The sequence below is a fragment of the Narcine bancroftii genome, chromosome 8, assembly GCF_036971445.1.
Source record: "Narcine bancroftii isolate sNarBan1 chromosome 8, sNarBan1.hap1, whole genome shotgun sequence".
Classification (NCBI taxonomy): Eukaryota; Metazoa; Chordata; class Chondrichthyes; order Torpediniformes; family Narcinidae; genus Narcine; species Narcine bancroftii.
This window is the reverse complement of record NC_091476.1, coordinates 19,701,083-19,724,605: the sequence shown is the minus strand read 5'-3', so window position 1 is coordinate 19,724,605 and position 23,523 is coordinate 19,701,083. Positions and strand designations below refer to the sequence as shown.

General features: G+C 38.8%; 1 protein-coding gene across 4 annotated transcripts in view; it reads right to left on the bottom strand.

Annotated features, from left to right (window-relative positions):
• Positions 1 to 23,523, bottom strand: part of nlgn3a (neuroligin 3a) — a 401,317-nt gene that overhangs the window by 43,621 nt on the left and 334,173 nt on the right. For all 4 annotated transcript variants that reach the window (XM_069893055.1, XM_069893052.1, XM_069893054.1 and 1 more), the window contains one exon: positions 599 to 784. In XM_069893055.1, coding sequence (XP_069749156.1) covers positions 599 to 784 — 186 coding nt within the window. The remainder of the gene's footprint in view (positions 1 to 598; positions 785 to 23,523) is intronic.

Here is a 23,523-nt window from a genome sequence, read left to right as displayed (position 1 = left end):
AAATGTTATAAGTAAATATACTCTGAAGCAACACACGACCTCTTGGTGAAGATGGGAACAAACATTCGGCCAGTAGCAGGTGTTTTGATATAAAGTTTCAGTAAAGTTGTGTTTGAATAAAATGGCAATGCCCAGGATGAAGAGCCAGTTGATGCCTCTCGCTGCTGGACTGACTCTTCCAAAGGGTCTCCCTATCCCTGCCTAGAAAGAGTCTTTTATTTATTAATATATTATTAAGGGTATTAGTAAGGCTTTATCTGTAAACTTGGGGGAGGGGGGGTTAATTATAACAACAGCATGGATAGCATAGCGGTTAGTGCACCTCTGTTACAGCCCCAGTAACTGGGGTTTGAATTTAAATTTAAATTTTTTATGTTGTGGGAATTACCCGATTAAATTGAACTTTACTTAATTAAGGACGCCAATACTTTTTTTTTCCAAATCACTTTACATTTAACACAGTCTTTTATCTTTTAAACAGTAATGTAAATAATGTAGGTGTATTAGTTAGGTCTTGTGTCTCAGGCAATCAGATGTTGGATACTGGGGATCTTACTGAATATTAGATATGGAAGTTATTAGCTATGGAAATACTTGCCTTCTGAATGATGAGACAGAGTGAGAAGACTAACACATGATCCTCCAATTCCAGATCCAAAAACTGTAATCCGTAAAGGATCCCCTCCAAAGAAGGCTATGTTTTCACTGATCCACCGCAAGGCCTGGATTTGATCAAGAAGTCCGTAATTGCCTTTTGCCGCTTGATCTCCAGTGCTTAGGAAACCTGCAATTAAGAGAGATCAATCACAAGCTTGAAACACAAACATTTCAGATCATGCACTGCAATATTCACTTTACAAACTGTGTTTTAGATGAAAGGGAGAAGAAACCTACATTAATTCAACAATACAAGGCATTGTGTGAAAATCTTTAACTGCAGCATAGATCAATACAACGCAGTTTCCATATTACATTAATGTCAATCTTGTGTCATGGAAATCTGAAACAAAGGCTTCATCTGACTTTGATACAAAACAGATTGAGATTGTCTCCTTCAAGTGGTCTCCATTTGTTTCAGGATAGAGGCCAGGCCATGACACAGACTGAGTTACAATTTGCATACACTTCTAGAATCTACTGTGAGAAAGAAATCCGTCTGCACCTGTACAGATTTGAACTAACAACTAATCTTAATTTGTGTATTCAATAACCCTTCTTTTTTCTTCTCAGTTCTGATAAAAGGCTGATGGCTTGAAACGTTAACTCTGCTTCTATTCCCAAACGTATTTTCCATTTTTATTTTTGCTAGTGACTCTTCTCTTGGGTTAAAATAAAATTGCAGGCATAAGGAGGAGATTTATCAGAGTTTACAATCAGTCTGATGAATTCTCAACAGACTTATGACAAAGAGCCAATTAGACTTTCGATATTATTACCCTGGGGCTCAGGAGTGGACAGTAAAATAAAGGTTGATGAAATTATTACATTCTGTTTCTGTTATGAACTTTTATATAAAGAAAACCCTCAAAATATATTGCTTATATACATTACTGTCCATCTGGTATTTAATCTGTGTACTGAATATTGTGGGTAAAAAATGTAGTCACAGCCCAGTATTGTTTTCAATATGCAATTAAGGAGAAAATGAAATGAACTGACCCAGTGTGTAAAAGTAGATGACACAAATTTCTTGTTTATTTTCATTGTGTGATGACATTGTTTAATGGGTTTAATGTATCATATAGGTTGAACGTTGAGTGGGTGGGGAGGGGGGATGAAGGAGGGAGGGAAATGTTTGTGTGTATTTTGGTCAGTATGGTTCATAGTGTGAAAAAAAATGCAATACAAATTGATACCTGTGATGGGAAGCTAGAGCTTTGTTTTAAAAAATGTTCTTAACTTTTGTTGCAATAATTGGCAATGACATTTTTGCCTTTATTCCTTGACAACACGAGAGCCTGTGAAATGGAAAGAATTCCCACTGGTACAAGTGCTTCATTGATATGAGAATCACCTTGGTTTTTTTTAAAGCTTCAGGAAAGTACTTGGTCACACACTTCTCAAATTTGCATCATTCTACGAGTGCCTAATAGAAATAATTAATTAAAATTTAACAGATAATACCAGCCGGTAGTACCAGCTGGCAGCTTCAGTTAGAGTTGTTGGAGGCTTTTGATGAATCTTACCCTGAACACTAACATTTGTATGTTCAGTTCCATACTGGGGATATGTTTTATGGATTTGTGAGCACGTTTATTACATGAAGTTAATACTTATGATGAGTCTGAAGGCCAGGTTCAGAAAAAACAGGAGGTTCATAGATGTAGAAAGGGAAAAAATAGGAGAAAGATTTTAAATGGATTCTTTTTCTTTAAGATAGAAGAATAACTCCATGACTTAAATTTCTTTACTTTCTGTGCACACTCCTGGATGGAGATCTTCTTCATCATCAACATATGGTGGTGTTGTCAGACCTGCAGTAATAGCAGTGCTGCCACTGATGCAAGGTCAGGGAGAGTAACTCCTCTGTAGTGTTCAACCGCCTGGTCCTAATGCTGATGGCTCTGTACAGGTTTTAAGCAACCTGTTAAAGGAGCTGACGGTTATTTTAAAAAAAATCCTGCAATGGCGGGGTCTGTGCCCAAGATAACAGTGCCTGTACTGGCAGCAGATTCTGGGGTGTGTAGGACCAGTGCAGGCCACCAGAAACAAGGAGAAACACCCTCCCCTCCCCATTGAGAAGAAGCATAGCAGATAACCCTACAGGATGGTGACCATGAAGTAAACCAGCAAGGGGATCAGCAGTTGAAGGTCCTTCACAGGCTGCAGGCTGCAGGAAACTGGACCTTGGGAACCAGGTATTGGAACTAGGGCTCCAGAGGGCGCTGAGGGCAAGCAGGTCTTCAGATGGGTCTCGGGCACTTAAGGCTTCCTGAATGTAAAGATGTTTTGATCTGGAGCCAATGGATAGAACAGGGGTCTGTGTGGTTGCAGAGGTTTGGGAGCATTGGAGGTGGATCCATGGACGCTCAGCGACTCTAAAGGGACTCTCCTTTGCTTCTCTTTCCCTCACTGCACGGGATACTGGGCAATGCTCATGGTGACTCTGTCTGCCACATAGCAGACTAAAGAAAATGTCATGTAATCTGGAATCTTCTCCCTCCTCTTGATTTTAGCTATCCTGTCGACAAGCTGTTGTATTGGTTAATGAAATCAATGATGATTTTACTGACTTTTGCTGGGTTGTACTGCCTGCAAAATTTTCAGCCAGGTCTCGAAAAGAAGACAAAAGAATGCCAATAATATCCTTTATAACTATTCATTACTTCCCAAGGCCTCTTCATATTTGTTATTGCTTTCTGTCTGTGGATAGCATAATGGAATTAAACATCATAACTGCAGGCAATCAACCTGATGGCCAATTAATCTTCCTGATACATGGTTTTGAATTTTCAAGAGTGCTACAATGAATTTGCTACATGATGAAAGTACCATGAAAGTGTCCATGTTATTGGGCATTAGCACCTAAGATGGACAATTCAGCTGCATAATGATTAATGATACCCTTTCCATGAGATTGAAGAGGTTTTCAATTGTGGCTTTCAGTGTAACTTTAGTTGCTCCTGGTTTATATCGGAACCCTGCCAAAATCTGGAGTTTAATTTTCATTCCTCGAATCATTTTATGTAACCAGTGAGGTCAAGCTGAAAAGAGTATCATTGATGCTCTCTGTGCAATGGTGAGCTGCTGGCTGACAGATATAACAAAGATCACCCAAGATTATCGGAAAAGGTTAGTGTTGAATTTGCCACGTTCAAGTGATCTGCAGGTCTTCTGTTAGCAGTCGTCATCTCTCCAGTGATAACTAAGGGATTGTATTGTGTTGAGTCATCAACAATGAGTATATACTGAAATATTATTGAATAGTTATCTCTGTTCTTAAGTGTGCAGCATCTCCCACTATGCTGAACACTAAATTTCTCTGACCTGGCCAGTGCTACTTCAGCTACAATGTTATTGTCAAAAATAGTGGTTCACAAGAGTGTGGGAGAAACCGTGAATGCAAACAGGGCATCTAGCCTGAAATATGAAGGCCCACGTACTATCAAGACAAGTGAATACATTTGGAAAGAAACTCTTGACAGCAGAGAAGGAATGAAAATTCACAAGGAGCAGACTGCACAATCGAAAACAAACCCATTCAATTTCATAAGAGCCAATATAGCATTCATGAATCAGAAAGTTGTGTTTTCAAGTCTCTCATTCAAGTCTTGGTACAAAATAGAAGGTGATACTGATGCATAAACCAAAAGCTGCACATCTTGCATCATAGCAGGATTTAAGCTTCAAAAAGCTTGAATGTTTGTAGAGCTCATTGGAGCACTACAAATTGTAAAGAATACCATTCGAATGTAAAATTTTTTAGTTGTGTTAAATTAAATATTCTAGTTACTAAATACAGAAGGATCATTGGTAAAATACAACACTATAAATAAGTTTTAAATTTATTTGTCATAAATACTGAGTACTGTGTAAAGGGTTCTTCTGCAAGAAGACTAATAGGTTATGTCCCACACTATATAAAGAGTACAATTATAGAAAGATCAATTAACACCAAGCAAGGGCAGTATGATATGGGTTATGGAGTTATAATTATCTACAAAAAGAAAAACAAAATATAAAAGTATACATCATGACTTAAAATATAAGAGATGATACCAGAATATTTTCTGTAATACTTTTTGTAATTCATGAAACATTGTAGACAGTTAGTGGACACAAGATCTTCCAAACAGCAATGACTGAATAATCCGCATCAGTAATGTTTATATTATGACTTACTTCCTTCTTCAAAATAGTGACATGGATGCCTTTTGTCAACTCTGGAGGGAAGATGAGATCGCTATCCAAAAGAAAGTTTGTCAGGAACTGCAGCACCACCTTCATGTTGAGGTGCAGTATTAGCCTAGATTTTTCTGACCAAGCACCAAATTCAGTAGCGTTCACTTAACTAGTGGCCTATGACACACAACATCTCTCATTTGTCAGGAAGGCGCAACAGCGACTGCATTTCCTGAGAAGACTGAAGCGGCCAAGGCTACCGGCCACCATTACAGTATGTCAACCATCTTTAGGAGCTCTATCGAGAACATCCTGGCCAGCTGCATCATAGTGTGGTATGGTTACTGTTGGGAAAAGGATCAGAGGTCAATCCACAGGACTATAGAGTGGCAGAGAGGATCATTGGAGTCTCCCTCCCCTCCACCCCCCCCCCCCCCCCACCATTGACGTGATCAACTGGAATCATTGTATAAAGAGGGTGTGTAAAATTATTGAGGATCCCTTCAACCCCTCAAACAGCATTTTTCAGCTGCTCCTGTTGGGAAAGAGATGCAGGAGTATCAAAGCCAGAACCACCAGCTTCTATCCACGGGCAGTGAGTATTCTGAACGACCAAACTAATTGCTCACACTAACCATCTGAGACTCCCATGTTTACAAAACAATATTGATTTATCTATTTGTATATATGAATATTTATCCTGCATATGTATTGTTTGTCTGTAGTGTGTTAGCCTTGTTGTATGTCTGCATATTTTGCACTGAGGACCAGAGAACGCTGTTTTGACTGGTTGTATTTGTGCAACCAGATGACAATAAACTTGACTTGATTTGGAGTGAGATCTGTAATCACAACCTTCTGAATGAAGGTGCAAGACTGCTAACCATTGAACTACAGATGATACCATCTTGTTTGTGGAGATGGGACTCGAATTACAGCTGCCAAGTTGGAAGTTCTATCTCTGTCACGTGCTTCAAAATTGTAGAAATCTTCTCAAAGCATTTTCTATTAAGCATAAATTTAAAATATAACAGTATTTCCATACCTGTTTTTTTAAATTTTATTTATTCATTCAAAATACAGATAATAAGTAACATACATAACAATAAACTAAACATGAATGATATATTTTATATATATAAAAGAAAAAAGAAAGAAAAAAAGGAAAAAAAAGAAAAAGAGAAAAAAAAAGAGAACCCCCCCACCCCCCCTTTTCAGCCAACTCTCCTAAGGAGAGCCATAAAAAGAGAAAAAAAGAAAAATTAAGCATACATATTAAGATCTAATCAATGTAAATCAAAATGTAAATATTCTGAATATAACAACCACTTATTAATAAAAAAAACTATAGTTATCACGCAAAACATATGTGATTTTTTCCATTATTAAAGAATATTTCATCTCATTATGCCATCTATTAATATCAATCATATTCGTATCTTTCCACGTACTAGCAATACACTTTTTCGCTACAGATAATGCTAAATATACAAAAGCAAGTTGAAATTTATCTAATCCCAGACCCTTCTTTAAAACAATCTCCCAAATTTTCCACACCTTTAAATCTCCAATGTAATAAACTTCGATTATGTATTGAGAAAAAAAATAAGTTGATTATTATACAACGGAGTCAAGGTCGACAATTCACCACTAAAACCTATCATTTTCTTTTTCTTTGTCCATAACTTCATTAAATGTATTAATATAACCATATAACCATTTGAAACAGGCCATGTCGGCCCTTCAAATCTGTACCGGTCCACTAGCTCCACCGCAAACTCCTGAGGAAGTAGAGGCACATTATGTTGCCGAAACAAATTTACATTCCATCGAAACAAAAACTGATGTATTTAAACCTCGAACATTAAGAGTAGCCCTACCTGTTTTCACAACATACTCAAAAAGGCAATTTCAGAAAGGCCTGTAGCTATTGCCAATTACCTTCTCCCTCAGTTCCTTTAGCAATTCATTGATACCCCATGGATACCCTTAGAAACGTGCAACTGTACTGAGTTTTCTGTTTTACTCATCTGAAAAAAGTGGAAAACAATTTTGACTTCATGGCAATGAATTATATTAGCCACCCCTTATACATTTCTCTTGATGTTAATTTTCAATTACTTCAACATAAACGAAACTTGAGAGAGGTGAATAAGACATAACTGACCTAATACCTCCATCTAACCCTCCCACCTAGAGTCAAAATGAACTGATTTGCACTTGTTCATCATCTTCCTGTTCAAAGTGATAAAGTACCGTCAGGTCATAGGAAAACATGGAGCTCATGAAACCAGAGACTTTATAGCTGGTCTGAAGAAATATTGGCTTATTTCTATATTTTTAAACTACTTTGCTTCATAAATTTCATTTTTTAAACTATTTTGATGAATGGCACTGAATACGACTAACCCAAAAAAAGGGTCAATCTATTTCATCAACTTAAAAATTATCATCAATAGAAATAGGAAAGAATTCAGTTATGTACAGAATTCAGAAGTCTCATCTAAACTAAATTCAAACATGAATTCTTGCCTATTGTAGGGTTGGAAATATTCCAAAAGAAAGAAGAAAATAGGAGCGTGCATGTATAATAGGTCAAGCATCCATCTGCCTATTTTACACTCCCTCTTTATGGAATATGACAGCATTATTTCTGTTGTTCGAGGCATTAGCATCTTGTGATTGATATGCTCACATCCACAATAGAAATGTTCAAAATTTATAATCCTGAGAAGCAGAAGTTTGGTCCTCATAGCACAAACTAATTAAACAATCTTCAGTTTTAAATGTTCTATAATTGGTAAATCCCAGAGACAAATCTATCAAGGGAAAAACACAGGAATGAAATGATGATCTAAAAGATTAATGAAAATGCACATCTAATTAGCATGCTGTGCGTATGAATTCCATCTTGGCAAAGTAAGAAAGACACCGATATTTATGATCAAGGTCAGTCTTCATTGGCTAAATTCCATGCAATTGACTGGTAAGGGTACACCAAATTAAATCAAGAACATCCTCTTCAGATGTTTGGATGCATACTCACATTTAATTGAAGAGTGTTTCAAAGCAGGTCTTGAAGAGAATTTCAAATAATACATCAAAGAGAAATTTTCCATTTTCTCTGAAGCTCAATCTAACTTTATTAAGATTCAGGAGAAACCTGAAAATGAGTGCCGCAATGCAAAACCTTCACGCTGAAGCAGCCGTTTTATTCAGGTGCCTTTTTGCTTTGTGCACATACTGTTAATATGAGCCCAAAGGACCCCAAAACCCAGCAGCAATTGATATTCACCATGACAAATAGTTACTTAAACAAAAGTTGTTTTTAATTATCTTTAAACATGAAAACAGAATCAAACTTTAACTTATCTCTATTTACTTAACTCAACTTAACCCCCTTCTAATTCTAAGTGCACATGTATGTAATTTGTGTGTAAATTTAAGAAAAGTTCTTTGGTTCACAGTTCAATCTCACTCCTCATTTTTCCAAGTTCTCTGGTTGCAGGCAATTCTTATACTGTGCACAGAATTTAACATGTATAAAGTTCACCAGGCTTTAGTGCTCGAAAGGCAAATGTTTATCACTAAGGACGGTTCTTGTCGGGTTGCAGAGAGATTTGTTGTTCCAGGATTTCCACAACGGAGGTACCACCATTAGTCACCTCAATGTCTTGCTGATGAAATTTGCCCCATCAGGGTTCTCCAGGTGATAACCTCTTTCTTTCAGGCTACCACAGAGTTCCTTTCTGTTTCTTATTCCAAGAGAAACATCAGATAGATAGGACTTCCAGCCATCTACCACTCTGGAGTTTTTTGTTTCAGTTCCAACAAGTTTTCTGGCTTGCTCTGTTCATCTTTCTTTCAGTGTCACACACACACTGGCTGAGAGAACTTGTTTCAACCTTCTCTCTCTCTAACTGCTAGGAAGCCCATGTGACTCTCTCACTTGCACCCCCCCCCCCCCCCACCCCACCTTCTCCAGCAAACAATAGGAGTTAGTCTTTTTCTCCCATCTGTTGTCTTAGGTAAACAAACTTCTCAGGAGTGACCTTTCTGTGCACTTTGCAGAATGGTCAGAAGCCTTGTAAAAATGTTCAACACAGACAACCTGTCTCCAGTCACTTCATTTCATGACATCATTTCAATTAGCAACTACTTGTGAAATGTGCATAGCATTCTCCATAATTTCTGTAAAGTCACTGAATATGAATTCTTCAGTATTTCAAATAAGATCTGTTTTAAAATGTGTGAATGTATGTAACCTACTCTAATCTTACCAATTTCTCCCAATATTTATCTACATTACACTGTTTGAGACAAACACTTTCTACATTTATTTGCCCCTGTGCTCCACAGTTTTAAATTTGTAATCAAACAATTCACATGTAATTAAAATGCACATTCCAGATTTTATTCAACGTATTTGTATACATTTTGGTTTGACCATGTAGAAATTACAGCAATTTTTATACATACAGTAGTTCCCTCATTTCAGGGCGCCATAATGTTTGGGCTTCACAGGTGTCTCTGAGTACTCAGGTCTGTTTACTTGCTTCACTGGTGTTGGTATAAGAGAGCGAGTCTTACTTCTAAGCTTTTGATCACCTTTGGAGTCTGTAGTTGTCATTTTTCAACATAAGGAGCAGAGTTATGCCAATAAAAGTCAAAAAAGCTATTATGAGGCTGAAAAAAAACAATAAAATCACAGTGAGATGTCACCCAAACCTTTGGATTACCAAAATCAACAGTTTGGAACATAATTAAGAAGAGGGCGCACAAAATCAGTGAACCAGTATGGACTCGAAAGGCTCAGTAATTGGAAAGGGACTGGTCTTCCAAGGAAGACTCCACTGCTGATGACAGAAGAATTCTCATCATAATGAAGAAAAATCCCCAAACATATGTCCGAACGATCAGAAACACTCTTCAGGAAGCAGGTATGGATGTGTCAATGACTACGGTTCACAGAAGACTTCATGAACAGAAATACACAGGCTGTACTGCAAGATGCAAACCATGGCAAAGGTAGTATGCTTTAGATCTTGGGCAGTTCTTTTACACCTCCACACTTTGCTGTTAACTCTGATATAGGTTAATCTCATCTGTGCATAAGACTTTTTTTCCAGAATTCTGCAAACTCTTTTAATACTTCTTGGTAAACAATAATCTGACCATCCTTTCTGTTGCTAACTAGTGGTTTGCATCTTGCAGTGTAGCCTCTGTATTTCTGTAGCCCTGAAATAAGTGCTGTAATTTCTACAAGGTCAAACCAAAATGTATACAAATAACCTTGAATAAACTCTGGAATGTGCACTTTAATTCAAGTGAATTGCTTGATTACAAATTTAAAACTGTGGAGCACAGAGGCAACTAAATTAAAAATTGTCTTTGTCCCAAACTTTATGGAGGGTACTATACCTTGATGAAGAGCTCAGGCCCAGAATGTTGGCTACTCTTTCTCTACTTCTGAGAGATGTACATGACCTGCTGAGTCTCTCCAGCACTCTCAAGTATGCAATGGTTTTTACCTACCATTCAATGCAATACATTTGTGGCTTCTTTGAACACTTTGCCAGAATCTGTACATCATTATGATTGAGCAAAATTCATTATATGCAATAGCTGTCACACTGATTTAAAATATTCATATAAATTGGCAATGTCTATAAGTCTGAGCTAAATAATAGCAATATTTGCTTGTGTTTGTTGAAAATTATTGATGCTCAGAAAATTTGCCCTCTGAGAGAAACACATACTTCATAGTTTCAGTGTATTACAAAGAGCATGATGTGAAAGCATTTGCTAAATATTTGTTGAAGGCATTGGGAGGTGACGATGGCAACAATGATGACGAATTTATTGTCAGATACAGAGTGTCAAAACAAGAAATATTGGAAGAACTCAGTCTTCATGGGAGGTAAAGATTAATTACTGATGTTTCAGGCTTGAGCCCTTCCTGAATCGAATTAAATTAAAGGATACATAATTGTATTATTCAATGTTTTAATTGTAAAATATCAATAAAAATATTTAAAAAAGAAAAAAGATTCAATAAGTACGTAAGATAGATATAAATATTCACAGTGATCTTAGTTCAAAACAAGTAACTTGAAATCATCCTGTCATGTTGGAGCAGGTCTATGATTAGTTCACCAAAGGGAGGTTTAATAATCTGGAAGCAATTGGAAAGAAATTGTTTTTGAACCTAAAGGTGCTGGTTGTCAGGTTTCCATACCTTCTGCCTAAAGGTAGCAGTGAGAAGAGATTGTGCCCAGGTGGTGGGGGGGGGGTCCTCTTGAAGTAGAGCCTAACTAAGCCCCTTTTACATTTGCTTCCCACTAAATCGGCCATTCAGTGTCCCAGGATAAGAATGGCATTTTTGCTGTTGACACTTTACCATTCTTAACTGGGACACATTCACCCTTGCAAGGAGCCATCCCTAGGGTTAGGACTGTTCTACCTTTTACTGGTGACATCATGACGATGGTGGACCTGCTCTAAATCCTGATCAATGTATTATGTATTGAATGAAGATCTACCGGGACCAATGCCTGAAGAGGGCGCACAAAATCAGTGAACTGGTGTGGACTCGAAAGGCCAACATGGCCTGTTTCCGCTCCGTACATGGTTATATGGTTATTTGAACAAAATTGATCCTGCCTAATTAAGCTTTGTGTACAGCACAGTATGAGCTCTTCAGCCCCTGTTGTTGATGCGCCAAACTATATAAACCTTTATAAGGGACCGTGGGAAAGTGCAAGCAATAAATAGCAATAGTGGACAATTTTTAAACAGCATGGCAAAGTTGGTAGAGCTATCGTGCATAATGTATAAATACCGTGGGAAAAAGCAATGGCTGACCTGGCCTCCCAGAATTCCATGCAGCAGAGAAAGGGTTGTATGACTGGCTGCATGCATGGAGCATTCATGGAGGGGTTTCTCTGCCACATAGCATTCTGGAAAGTCAGATCTGCCATCGCTTATTGTGCACGATAGCATTACCAACTTCCCCACGCTGTTTAAAAATTGTCTCCTATTGCTTTTTATTGCTATTTATTTCCTCTCTCTCTCTCTCTCTCTCTCTTTCTCACTGCGACTTTCCCACAGCAAAGTTTATACCTTCATTTTAATCTTTTCTTCCTTCACATTCCTGCACTCATGCAAAAACTTTGGTCATTTCTATTCCAGAATGCAATTGCCCATCCTAAACTTGCCTATTACAATGCTGGTATATGCAGATGCTGCGGATTATACTAGGGGTTGAGGCAGTCTATCCCAGCATGAGATGATGTCACCTCACACTGGCATTGAGAAGAATTTCCTTTCACTCTAGACCCTTTTTAGGCTGATTGGCTGTTAATTCCAGGGACCACGTGCAAGTGTGAAAGGGGCTTAAGATATCTGCAATGGAAAAGAAAAGATAAATATTATCTATTTCATTGGTCTCCATGTATACTCCTGTTAATGGGTTGTGCTATCACACCATCTGATTGCCTTGGTGGTGTGGTGCAGCATTAACACTTTTAAACTAAGCTTCCACAGAGCTTTGGAGACCAGATTAAAATTCACAAATGCTGCGTACATATATTTCTCAAGGGCGGGAACAACTCAGCTCCCAAACCCAGCAATAAAAATGAAGCTGGCCCCCTCGATGTGCACCTTTCATGGTACTCCTTGTGGGAACTAGCAAGTAGGATTGTTGGGTTGCCAACTGCAATCCTCAGAAGGAAGTTTTGGTCCCTTCTGTCCCAATGTCCATATTCTTTCCATCTTCATAAAAGGATTCACTCCCTGCATTCTTCTCGGAGTTGTTGTAAAGATTGTGCTTCTACATGAATTAAATGCACACTATGATTCTTTGACCACTGTAAGAAGGTGGTTGAGGAGAATGCTCACGATGATTGAGATCAGGGAGATCTTCAGTAATCACCAACGTTTGTTTGCCTCTTCTCTTGAATTTGTCATGAATACCTAGACTCTTAGACCTGTGGCATGTCTTCTTTTTCCCAGATGTGGGATATGAAGTTGTGAATTTGTGAAATTCCTTTCCACCAAGTTTGAAATTTGAAAATTATAGTCAGGTCTTGCCTGATACATTGGCCTTACAGTTTAGTGGCTTATCTATAACTTTTTCAGGAATGAATTCAAGGACACATGGATCTTTTGTACTGGAATGGAGTCCAGGACAATTGCTGTAGGGATAAAATAACAATTGAGGAGTTCTCCTAAATGCTTCTTTCAGTGAGAGCTGATTATTAGTCTCTCCTCTATTCATGCCACAAGATGCGTGGGCCCTCTAGTGTAATGGACATGGATGATCCTAACAACATTTCATGGCTATTAGTGGGCTGGTGCACCTTTTGCACTTGTTCCTTCGATCACGATTCCTTTTGGGCCTCAGACTTCTCCTGTTGTTTTTCCCTTAATGCATGGCGGAATTTTCAATCCAAGATTATTTCCAGTTTATTAGGTCTTGGATCTCCTTGTCATTCTCATCAAACTAGTCCTTGTGTTTTCTGACAGCAAGTTAATTATGTTACATTCAGAGCAGTTCAAATGCTGTGGACACTATGTGGCTTCTGTTGGTTGGGAGTGAGCATTTGTCTGTGAGGTGCTGTGTGAAGAAAGCAATCTTTGTAAGACATGAGGGTACACATTGGTGTGTTCCCCTCTTTCTCATTTTCCCTCTCACTTTTGCAGCTGATCTGTGTCAGATGAGCCTTCCCAATGATCAGGGTAGCTACTATGAAGAGAAGTGCATATCCTGGGACTTCAGTTGGTTTCAAATAAAAGAAAATAGGATAGTTTAATTTCAAATAGTTTTATCCAGTTTTGCACTTTCTTAGGTGGAGTACTTCAAAATTGGGACTAGAATTAAAAGGTGCAAAAATTTAGTTAATCTAATCCTATCCAATTTCTAGGCATCCATGCTTTTCTTGTGTTGCTTTAATGATCACAAGGTTCAGGCCAAAAAAAAATCAAATCTCCAGAATATGCTTGCAGAAAGTCTGCATGGACTAGAAGGGCTGAATGGACTGCTGTGCTGTTAGCATTCAACAATTTGATCATGAAATAGCATTTGAAAGGGTTAATTGTGGAAGCAAAACGAAGAAACAAATAAACAGTAGACTTGCAAAGAATGTCACACCACCTGCTCGAATGAGTTTACAGAACTTCAAGGAGCACAGTTCAAACAGCAAGGGCGTTTGCATGCATCGCTAATGCCACCTTCCTGCAGCTGGCACAACTAATCATCCTGAGAAAATTAATGGCAACCGTACACACATCTTGGCTCAACGTCCTCTAGGATGTCTTGTGGTGTGAAGGAATGGAGTTGTGCCTTTTTCATAGTTGGCTTAATGCCGGGCCCTACTTCCTCTGGGCGCAGATGGCATTTCAATATTCATATTTTTGCAATAAAATATTGGTAAGACATACAGCAGAGCAAGTTAAAGAGAGAAATAAAAGGATCAGTGTTCTTGCCTTATCTTCTTATCCCCACTGTCCTGCAGAATAGTAGATCTAAAAGGCTGCTTTGACCCTTCTACTGGCTCAGATACGGGCAAGTTTTAATCCAATGCATGCAGATAACTCCACACAGGGAAATTTTGTGCACCCATTTCTTAAAGCCTGTGGTAAGTAAAATAATTTAAAACTCATTACAGTAGGATTGCAAACACATTCAATAGTTTAATAAGGGACAATAATTTAATACTACATTAACTATTACATTACATTTTGGCAGCATGGTTAGTGTAGTGGTTGCACAACGCTGTTGCAGCACCAGTGATCAGGTGTCTGTATGTTCTCCTTAGGCCCTTTCAAGCTGCTGTGACATTTGCCTGGTTAGTGCCCCACTCACGTGGCAGCTTGAAAGGGTCTGACCCAGTCAGCGTGGTCCAAATCCAACTGGGTCCCTACTTACCTCAGTGGTAGCCAGGGAACCCAGTTAAACTTAACTAGGTCATGTCCACCAGCGATTTGAATAGGAAAATGGCCAACCCATTTACTCTTGTGATGTCATCGCTTGCATGCTGGTATCACAGGGAAACCCCTGGCTTAAGTGCCTGCCACAATGGGGGGGGGGGTGGGGGGGGAGAGGGTTGCTACTGTGGGGCCTGTGGGAAAGAGAGCGAGTGCCACAATCGGGGAAAGTGAGGTCGCTGCCGGGGGGGAGGGGCCATGGGGGGGGGAAAGGGGTTGCTGCCGCGGGGCCCGGGGTGGAGGGGGTGGGCCACGATTGGGGGAAAGTGAGGTTCTGCCACAGGGTGGGGGTTGGGAGAGAAGAGGGATCACTGTTGCAGAGGAAAGAAAGGTTTTGGCTGTGGTGGGGTGTTGTGTGGGGGGCCGTGAACTACCGCTGCTGCCAATGCCACTCCAGTTGTGACAGTTCAACATTTGCGGCATTGGGACGTTGCTGGGGGTGGGGGGGGGGTGTGTGATTGACAAGGTGGGTATTGATTGACCTGGCTATTTAAGGGGCTGAATACCCTGTAGCTTAAAAGGTGCTGGAAGCACCATTTCCCTAGTAATTGCACCTGGGTCCCAGGAGACCTACGCAGGTGCTGTAGCTTAAAAGTGCTTCTTGTGTCTGTGTGGGTTTTCCCTGGAGGCTCTGGTTTCCTCCTACCATTCAAAATGTAAAATGTGCTGGGGAATTGTGTATAATTGGGCAACATGGGTTTGTGGGCCAAAAAGGCCTGTTACTATGCTAAATGTCTAAATATATATAATTTTTTAAAAAACTGAATAGTTTAGCAACAAGGAATCAGGGTAAGCCAACAAAAATAATGCAGAAAAAAAATAAGGTTACATATTAATTATAACAATGTGCGAACAGTGCAAGTTTACTTCTGGAGACCAATGTTTGCTCCCAATTTGTACTGCAATAAAAGCAAAATAATTCAGAACCTAAATGTTTGTAATGAAATCATCAATGTGTAATAAAGTGGATCTGAATCTGCAGAGAGAGGAAAACAGTGTTAGCTCCTCAGGCCAGTAGCCCTTTACTAAAGATGAGAAAATTCAGAGACATTGTTTTAAAAATTGTAGACAGTTTAAAGCGAAGCAAGAGATGAGGTAATATGAAGCAGAAGGATAACAACAGAGAGCTCTGAAGGAATATATTCATAGTTCATTGAATGTGGCGGTGGCAGGGTGAGAAACTGGTTAAAAAAGCATGTGGGAACATGGACATAAACAGAGCCAAAAACTACAAGGACAATAGAATTATGATGAACCTTCACAGAAAGGATGGATTTGTGGCAGCTTGTCAATAATTGTGGCAAACCAGATTTTCAACATTTTAGTCAATATTCTGGACACCATACTTCAGGAAAAATGCAGAGGTTTTTGCAGAAGAGATTTGCAAGATGGACTTTAGTTATGCAGACATAACCTGAGATTTTTGGAACAGAGAAGATTGCAAGGGGATCTGATAAAAGTTTGAACCATGGCTGATGGATGAAGCTTTCTTCTTATGCCTTCTCCCCAAAACCTTTGATACCCTTTCTAATTAAAAGCCTATCAGCCTCTGTTTTAAATATACCCAATGAGTTAACCTCCACAGGTGTCTGGTAACAAATTCACCACCCTCTGGCCGAATAAATGTTTCTCAACTCTGTTCTAAAGGGATGTCCTTTTATTCTGAGGCTGTGCTCTCAGGTCCTAGATTCCCCCACTTCTGGAAACATCTTCTCCAAGACCACTCTATACAGATCTTTCAATATTTGGTATTTTTGGATGAGATCCTCCTTTTTTAAGACCATCAGACTATATGATGTCGGCACAGAACTAGGCCATACAGCTGATCGAGTCTGCTTTCCATTCTGTCACGAGTGGAGCCATTCTTCCACTCAGCCCCACTCCCCTGCCTTCTTCCCATAACCTTTGATTTCTTGACTATTCAGATACACATCAATCTCTGCCTTAAATACACCCAACGAACTGGCCTCTACAGCTGCTCGTGGTAGCAAATTCTAGAGGTTCACCGATCTCTAGCTGAAGAAATTCCTCTGCATTCATCTTTGTTTTAAATGGATGTCCTTCAATCCTGAAGTTGTGCCCTTTGTCCTAGTCACCCTGCCATGGGGAAAAAAAAACTTTGCACATTTACTCTGTCCAGGCCTTTGAATATTTGAAATGCTTCAATAAGCCCACCTCCCTCCCCCCCCCCCCCCACCACTGCACCCCCCCAACATTCTTCTGAACTCCAATGAGCACAGTCTAAGAGCTGTCAAATGTTCCTCATATGTTAATCCCTTTATTCCAGGAATCATTATTGTGAATCTTCTCTGAACCTTTTCCAATGCCAGCACATCCTTTCTTAAATATGGAACCCAAAATTGAACCGTTCTCCAAGTGAGGTCTCACAAGTGACTTACAAAGCCTCCACATCACATCCTTACTTTTATTTCCTATTCCTCTCAATATGAATGTCAACACTGCATTCCTCTTCTTTACCACAACTCAACCTTGAAGTTAACCTTTAGGATATCCTGCATGAGGACTCCCAAGTCTCTTTGCACCTCCGAAATTTGAATTTTCTCCCAAACCAAATAATCATCTGGTCTTTTATTCGTTCTACCAAAAGGCATGACTGTACACTTATCAATATTACATTTCAGTTGCCATTTCTTTGCCCATTCTCCTAATTTATGTCTCTCTGCAGCCTTTCTGTTTCTTCATCACTACCTTCCCCTCCACCTATCTTTATATCATCTGCAAACTTAACGACAGAGCCATTTATTCAGCAAATCATTAACATATATTATGAAAAGAATTGACCCCAACAATGACCCCTGTGGTACACCACTGGTAACCGATAGCCAACCAGAATAGGATCCCTTTATTCTCACTCTCTGTTGCTTGCTGATCAGCCAATGCTCTACGCGTTCTAGTATCTTTCCATGTCAACTCATCCTTCCAAACTCCAGGAAGTACAGATCCAGAACCATCTAGCATTTCTCATACATTAACCCTCTCATCCCCAGAATCATTCTTGTTAACCTCCTCTGCACTGTCTCCAAACCCAACACATTCTTTCTTAGATATGGGCCCTAAACTACTTGCATTACTCTAAACATGTTCTGACAAATCCCTTACAAAGCTTCCATGTTACATCTTCACTTTTAATTTTTAAAATTAAAATCTTACCTTTTAAATTGAATTTAGACATACATTTATATTCTAGTCCTCTCTAAATGAGTGATAACATTGTGCTTGTGGAGGGCTGTTACTCAGATTGGGGGCCTGTGACCAGTGGTGTCCCACAGGGATCGATTATGGGTTCACTGTTGTTTTGTCATCAATATTGCAGACTTGCATGAAAATGTAGTTCATATGGTTAGTAAGTTTATGGAAGACACAAAACTTGGAGGCATAGTAAGGTTACAACAGGACCTAGATGGAGTGGGAATATGACCCAAGGAATGGCAGCTGGAATTTACCTTTGACAAGTGCAAGCTGTTGCACCTTGGTAGGTTAACCCAGACAAGGCTTACCTATGAATGATAGGACCCTGGAGATGTAGAACAGAGACTTGGGGGAACAGGTACCTTGCTCCATGAAAGTGGAGACACAGGTAGACAGGATGACGAAAATGGTGTTTGGCAGCTTGCCTTCCTCAAAGCATTGAGTATAGGAGCAGAGTTGTCATGTTACAACTGTACAAGATGTTGGTGAGACCACATTTAAGAGTACTGTGCATAAATCTGGTCAGCCAATTATAGGAAAGATATCATTAAGCTGGCAAGAGTGCAGCAAAGGTTCATAAAGTCTCTAGGCCTGACATAAAGAGAGGCTGATTAGGTTGAGACTTTTCTTCCTGGAGTGTAAAAGCTAAGGGGAGATTTTGTATAGGTTTATAAAATCATGAGGGGTATAGATGAGGTAATAGTCATATTCCCAGGATAGGCGAATCAAAAAGTAGAGGACATAGATTTAAGAGAGGGAAAAGATTTAAGTGCGATCTGTGGGGCACTTTCTTCACACAGAGGGTGGTGGGTACATGGAATGAGTGGCCAGTGGAAGTGGTGGATGCAAAGATAATTGTAAAGCTCAAGAGACTTTTAGACAGGAACCTTGGTTGGAAATGTTCAGAGGGATAAGGGCTGAATGATCAGCCACAGGGCCTGTTTGCACGCTGAAGAACTGCATGACTTCATGACATCAAAAATGACCAGAAAAGGAGATAGGAAAAATCTGAATGCTGGAAGTGTGAGATTTAGGCCTGAAATAGCTTCATATCTGAGATTATTTATTTAAACATTAAGTAAATGTGATGCTGCTGCTTGCATTTGCAATGAGTTTTGTTGTAGCAGTCTGGGAGAGAACCACACAGTACAGCAACAAGGTACTGCTTTCAGAACATATTAAAATTGGCAGACAAATGCAGTGGAGGAATTTCTTGTTCAATGATTTAGGGCTAGTCCCACCGATCAGCGATGATCAACAGTAATGTTTCAAGGATGCCATCAAAACCACAAAGAAAAATGGTAAAAATCCTCTCCAACCTGGCCTAAGGCCATTTAAGATAGTGAAGAACCATTTGGGAAAGCACTAAACATTTCACGTCTCTTGACAGGAACATGTGCAGATCAACCATACAAAACAGAAGAGTCATGCAATCTATCTGTCCTGTCAAGTTCTATATTTACCACAAACAATTCATCAATCAGTTCTGAACCTTCAGAATTATGCTGGAATCAAGTCACTTTTGAATCCAGAGGACGGCTGAAGAGGAAGATGGTGCCACTGGACAAGATCAAGAGTAATGATGTGACACTGGTAATGGTCTTCCTCAGGTATTAATTAAATGTGCATAAAAGATCCATTCTGTAAATGTTTTAAATTTAAAAATAGGTAAGAATGGTTAGATAACATGTTGTGTTTCTTTTAAACATCGTTTGTGTTAACAGTGCAAAATAACAGTACTGCTGCAAGAAAATTGAACTTGGAAAGAACACCCATTGCAGTTCAACATAACATTTGCAATGTATGTTTAAGTCACAAGAGCATAGTATGGTTCTGCACATGAGTATCTTAATGTGGTTAACACTATACTCATTGTATCAATTGTTCAACATTCTCTATTGAAATAGTTTGTTCAGCAAATTCAGCTCCTTGTCCTGAACCACATTGTGCTCTGATATCTGGCCTTTAATTGTTGAATTAAAACAATATTCACACCATAACTTAGAACTAAAGAAGGTTTTGAAATATGCCCAAGGGGGTCAATTTATAATCACAAATGCAATTCATTTCAGGGCACCTTCTTTTCCTCCACTTCCCAAAAAACTGTTAGATGATAACAAAGACCACCAATGAACTGAACATAAAGAATAATTACACAGCTGCCAAGAATTTGAGAATGTAAACACCAAATTCATGCTACCACTACTTTAGTGTAGACTGTTTAATATGTGGTACTGACCCTGAATTTGAAGTTACGGCACCAAGGTTCTGGAGACAATACTAACTTGTCACGCTCCATTTTACCCTGAATCAGAATCTAAGGAGGAATACCATTCTAATTTCCTCTGCCATAGATTGATGGTGATTAGGCCTGCTATGGAAATGAGATGATTTGCGATCATTTTCATTCAGATTTTCAGCATTTATATTCTTACTTATGCCAATGCTCTGAGTTGCCTTTCTGTGCTGATGAGATTAATCCTAACACTTCCCACAGCAGTAGAGCAGGCTGTGACTGTTCACATCTCTGTGTGGGCAAACAAACCATTGCTTCCTCTCGAGGAAATGAATAGTGAACAGCCTATATTGTGTCCTTGAACATTCTCCTCCAGTTGCCAGATGTGTTGGATTAATAGTCGGTTCATCCAAGTAGATCTGTGCTGTCATTTCCGCTCATTAGTGCTTACACAGAGACTCCAAAGAAAAACTATTAATGCTCTTTATTTACCACAATAACACTCCCTTCCCTAAATCACCCCACATTTGGTCCAGCATGAGAAATCATTTTGATTTTATTCTCGACTTAGGAAAAACCTTTGTACTCAGGATTTCAAAAATTAATAACTAGCTGTTCCATTTTCAAAATATTTGTGAAGTCCATTCATTTAATTCTTCTTTTTACTAAAATCTATGGCTTTGGATTAATATATGAAATTAGAACTTCACAAAAAATGTTGCCTGAAACTCAGTCACATAATGCTGTTTATTTTCAGTTTGTTAATCCAGTCTGATCATCATTAACCTATGGAAAGAGCAGGAAGAGATTAACTCCTGCTTAGTTTCCTATGAATCAACAGATCATGCACAACACCCAAGCTGACAAATATGTCCATTTACTAATTCATTCCTGAACTGTCAGGTCTCCCTTTATTTTCTTTTCTTTCAATTAAATCATATGTAATCCACAGTCGAGCACTTATTAAAAATCCATTCAAACCAATATGCAAGCTCCAGTTCATATCAATTCCTTACACGTGTTAACAGAAATAACACTGTGTACAAACATTCATAACAATCTTGCTCTTAAATCTTTTGACAGTGGTGGCTTTTGTCTCTCTTGCTATCACAATAATCTTAATTGGAGTGAAAGAGACTGGGTAACAATACATCCAAGTTGTAAAATGGCTTTCTTAATCTGAGTTTTGAAAATTGTTGCAGGGTTAAACACTGCACCAAGATACAGCTTCCAAAGTTCTTGGAAATACCCCATTTGCCCTTCCAACTAAGTGTAAGGCCATGCAATCCTATTACTTCCCACTCTCCAGTGTGGCAAAAATGCAATAATTGTATTCAATAGAATGTGCTGTGCCCTGCCATGTTAGTTAAAATGGAGGAATATTAAGGGGAAGATTAATGAGAAATCTTGTTCAAAGGTCCAAACCAGTGTCTTCAATTTAAATAAGGTCAATAATCATGTTATGAAGGTAGATTCTTCTAGAGTAGATTGGTAAATAAGGTAGGAAATAAATCAGATGAGCGGGAGCAGATATTTAAACAGTTAAATCATAACACTCAATAGCTATAAAAAGGAAGGCCACAAGAAAGAAAGTACAATCTTAGTAACCAAAGAGGTTCAAAGGTTCCTTTTGTTCACATGTAATAACAAAAAATTGTAATATACATGATATACTTTTGCTTGCCATGAAGGCAGACAAAGAACCACCATGAGCATTGCTTGGTGCCCCCAATAATAAGAGAAACAAGAGCGTCCATGGATTCACCTCTAGCACTCCCACAGTCTCTGCAGCCTCACAGACTTCGGTTCAACCTACTCAATCTCCACTTCCTGCTTTCTCCACCAGTGGCAGCACTGCCATTACAGCTGCTCCAACAGTGCCATCAATTTTTATGTTTTTTTTAAAAGGTTTTAAAGGTTAAGGGAAGTGTTAAGTAGATCATGCAAAGTAGTAAAGACTTATGGTGGTCCAGGGGATTAGAAATTTTTTTGGAACCAGCAGGAAATTCTAAAGCTCAAGAGAATGAAGAACAATGATTTGAAGAGAAAACTTGCATGTGGCATCAAAATGAATTGTTTAAATTACAATATACATGAATAGCCCAAATCCGATCAGAGGAGACACAAAGCTTCACTTTCAGATGAACTCAATGTCTTCTATGCTCGATTCCACCGTAAGAACAAGGAAGAACCACTACTGTCCACCAATGATCCTCTCTTCTCCATAACTGAGGGTGACGTGCGTGCTGCCTTCGGGAGAGTGAATCTGAGGAAAGCATCTGGTCTGGAAAGAGTACCTGGCCAAGTATTAAAAGTCTGTGCTGATCAACTTGCCAATGTATTCATGGATATCTTCAACATCTCACTCCAGCAGGGCATGGTATCCAATTGTTTCAAATAGTTGTCATTCGTACCAGTGCCAAAGAAGGGTGTGGTAACCTGCCTAAATGACTATCGATCAGTGGCACTCATATCATTAGTGAAGGCTGGTGTTGAGGCATATCAGCTCCTGTCTGAGCAGAGACATGGATCAGTTCCAATTCACCTATCGTAGCAACATGTCTACAACGGATGCTATCTCAAAGCCATGAAACACCCAGACAGCAAAGATGCATACATCAGGATGCTCTTTATTGACTACAGTTTGGCATTTGTTTTTCTTTTAAAAATATTTTTTATTAATTTGATAAAGAGAAATATTACATGTATATATCACTTAGATATTAATTAATTATATCGTTTTTCTACAATGCAATATAGAATATGAGTCATACATAAATAATACATAGTCTTATATAATTCTCGAAAAAAGTGAAAAATCCCTGAGAATTTCACCTCATATTCTAATATTGAGATATACATTGTGATTATCTAAATAGACCAATCTCTTTTAGTTGTAGAAAAAAAACCAAAAATAAGAACAAAAGAAAAAAGAGAAAAAATCCATACTAATCTATCCCTTCCCACTAAACACAGTATCACAAAACAAACTGTAAAGAATTAAGTATCAGCTCTTGGACATCTGATAGAAAACCCCCACAGCACCCCTGCCTAAGTAATCAAATTATGATCATAGAACATGAATGGGCCCCATATCTTGTCAAATTCAATTATGATCTTTTTAACATTATATCTAATTTTCTCCAAACTCAAACAAGACATAAGATTCTGTAACCATTACATACGAGTTTGTGCTCTTCTGTCTTTCCGTCTTATCCAAATTGCTCGTCTGGCCATCACTGAAGTAA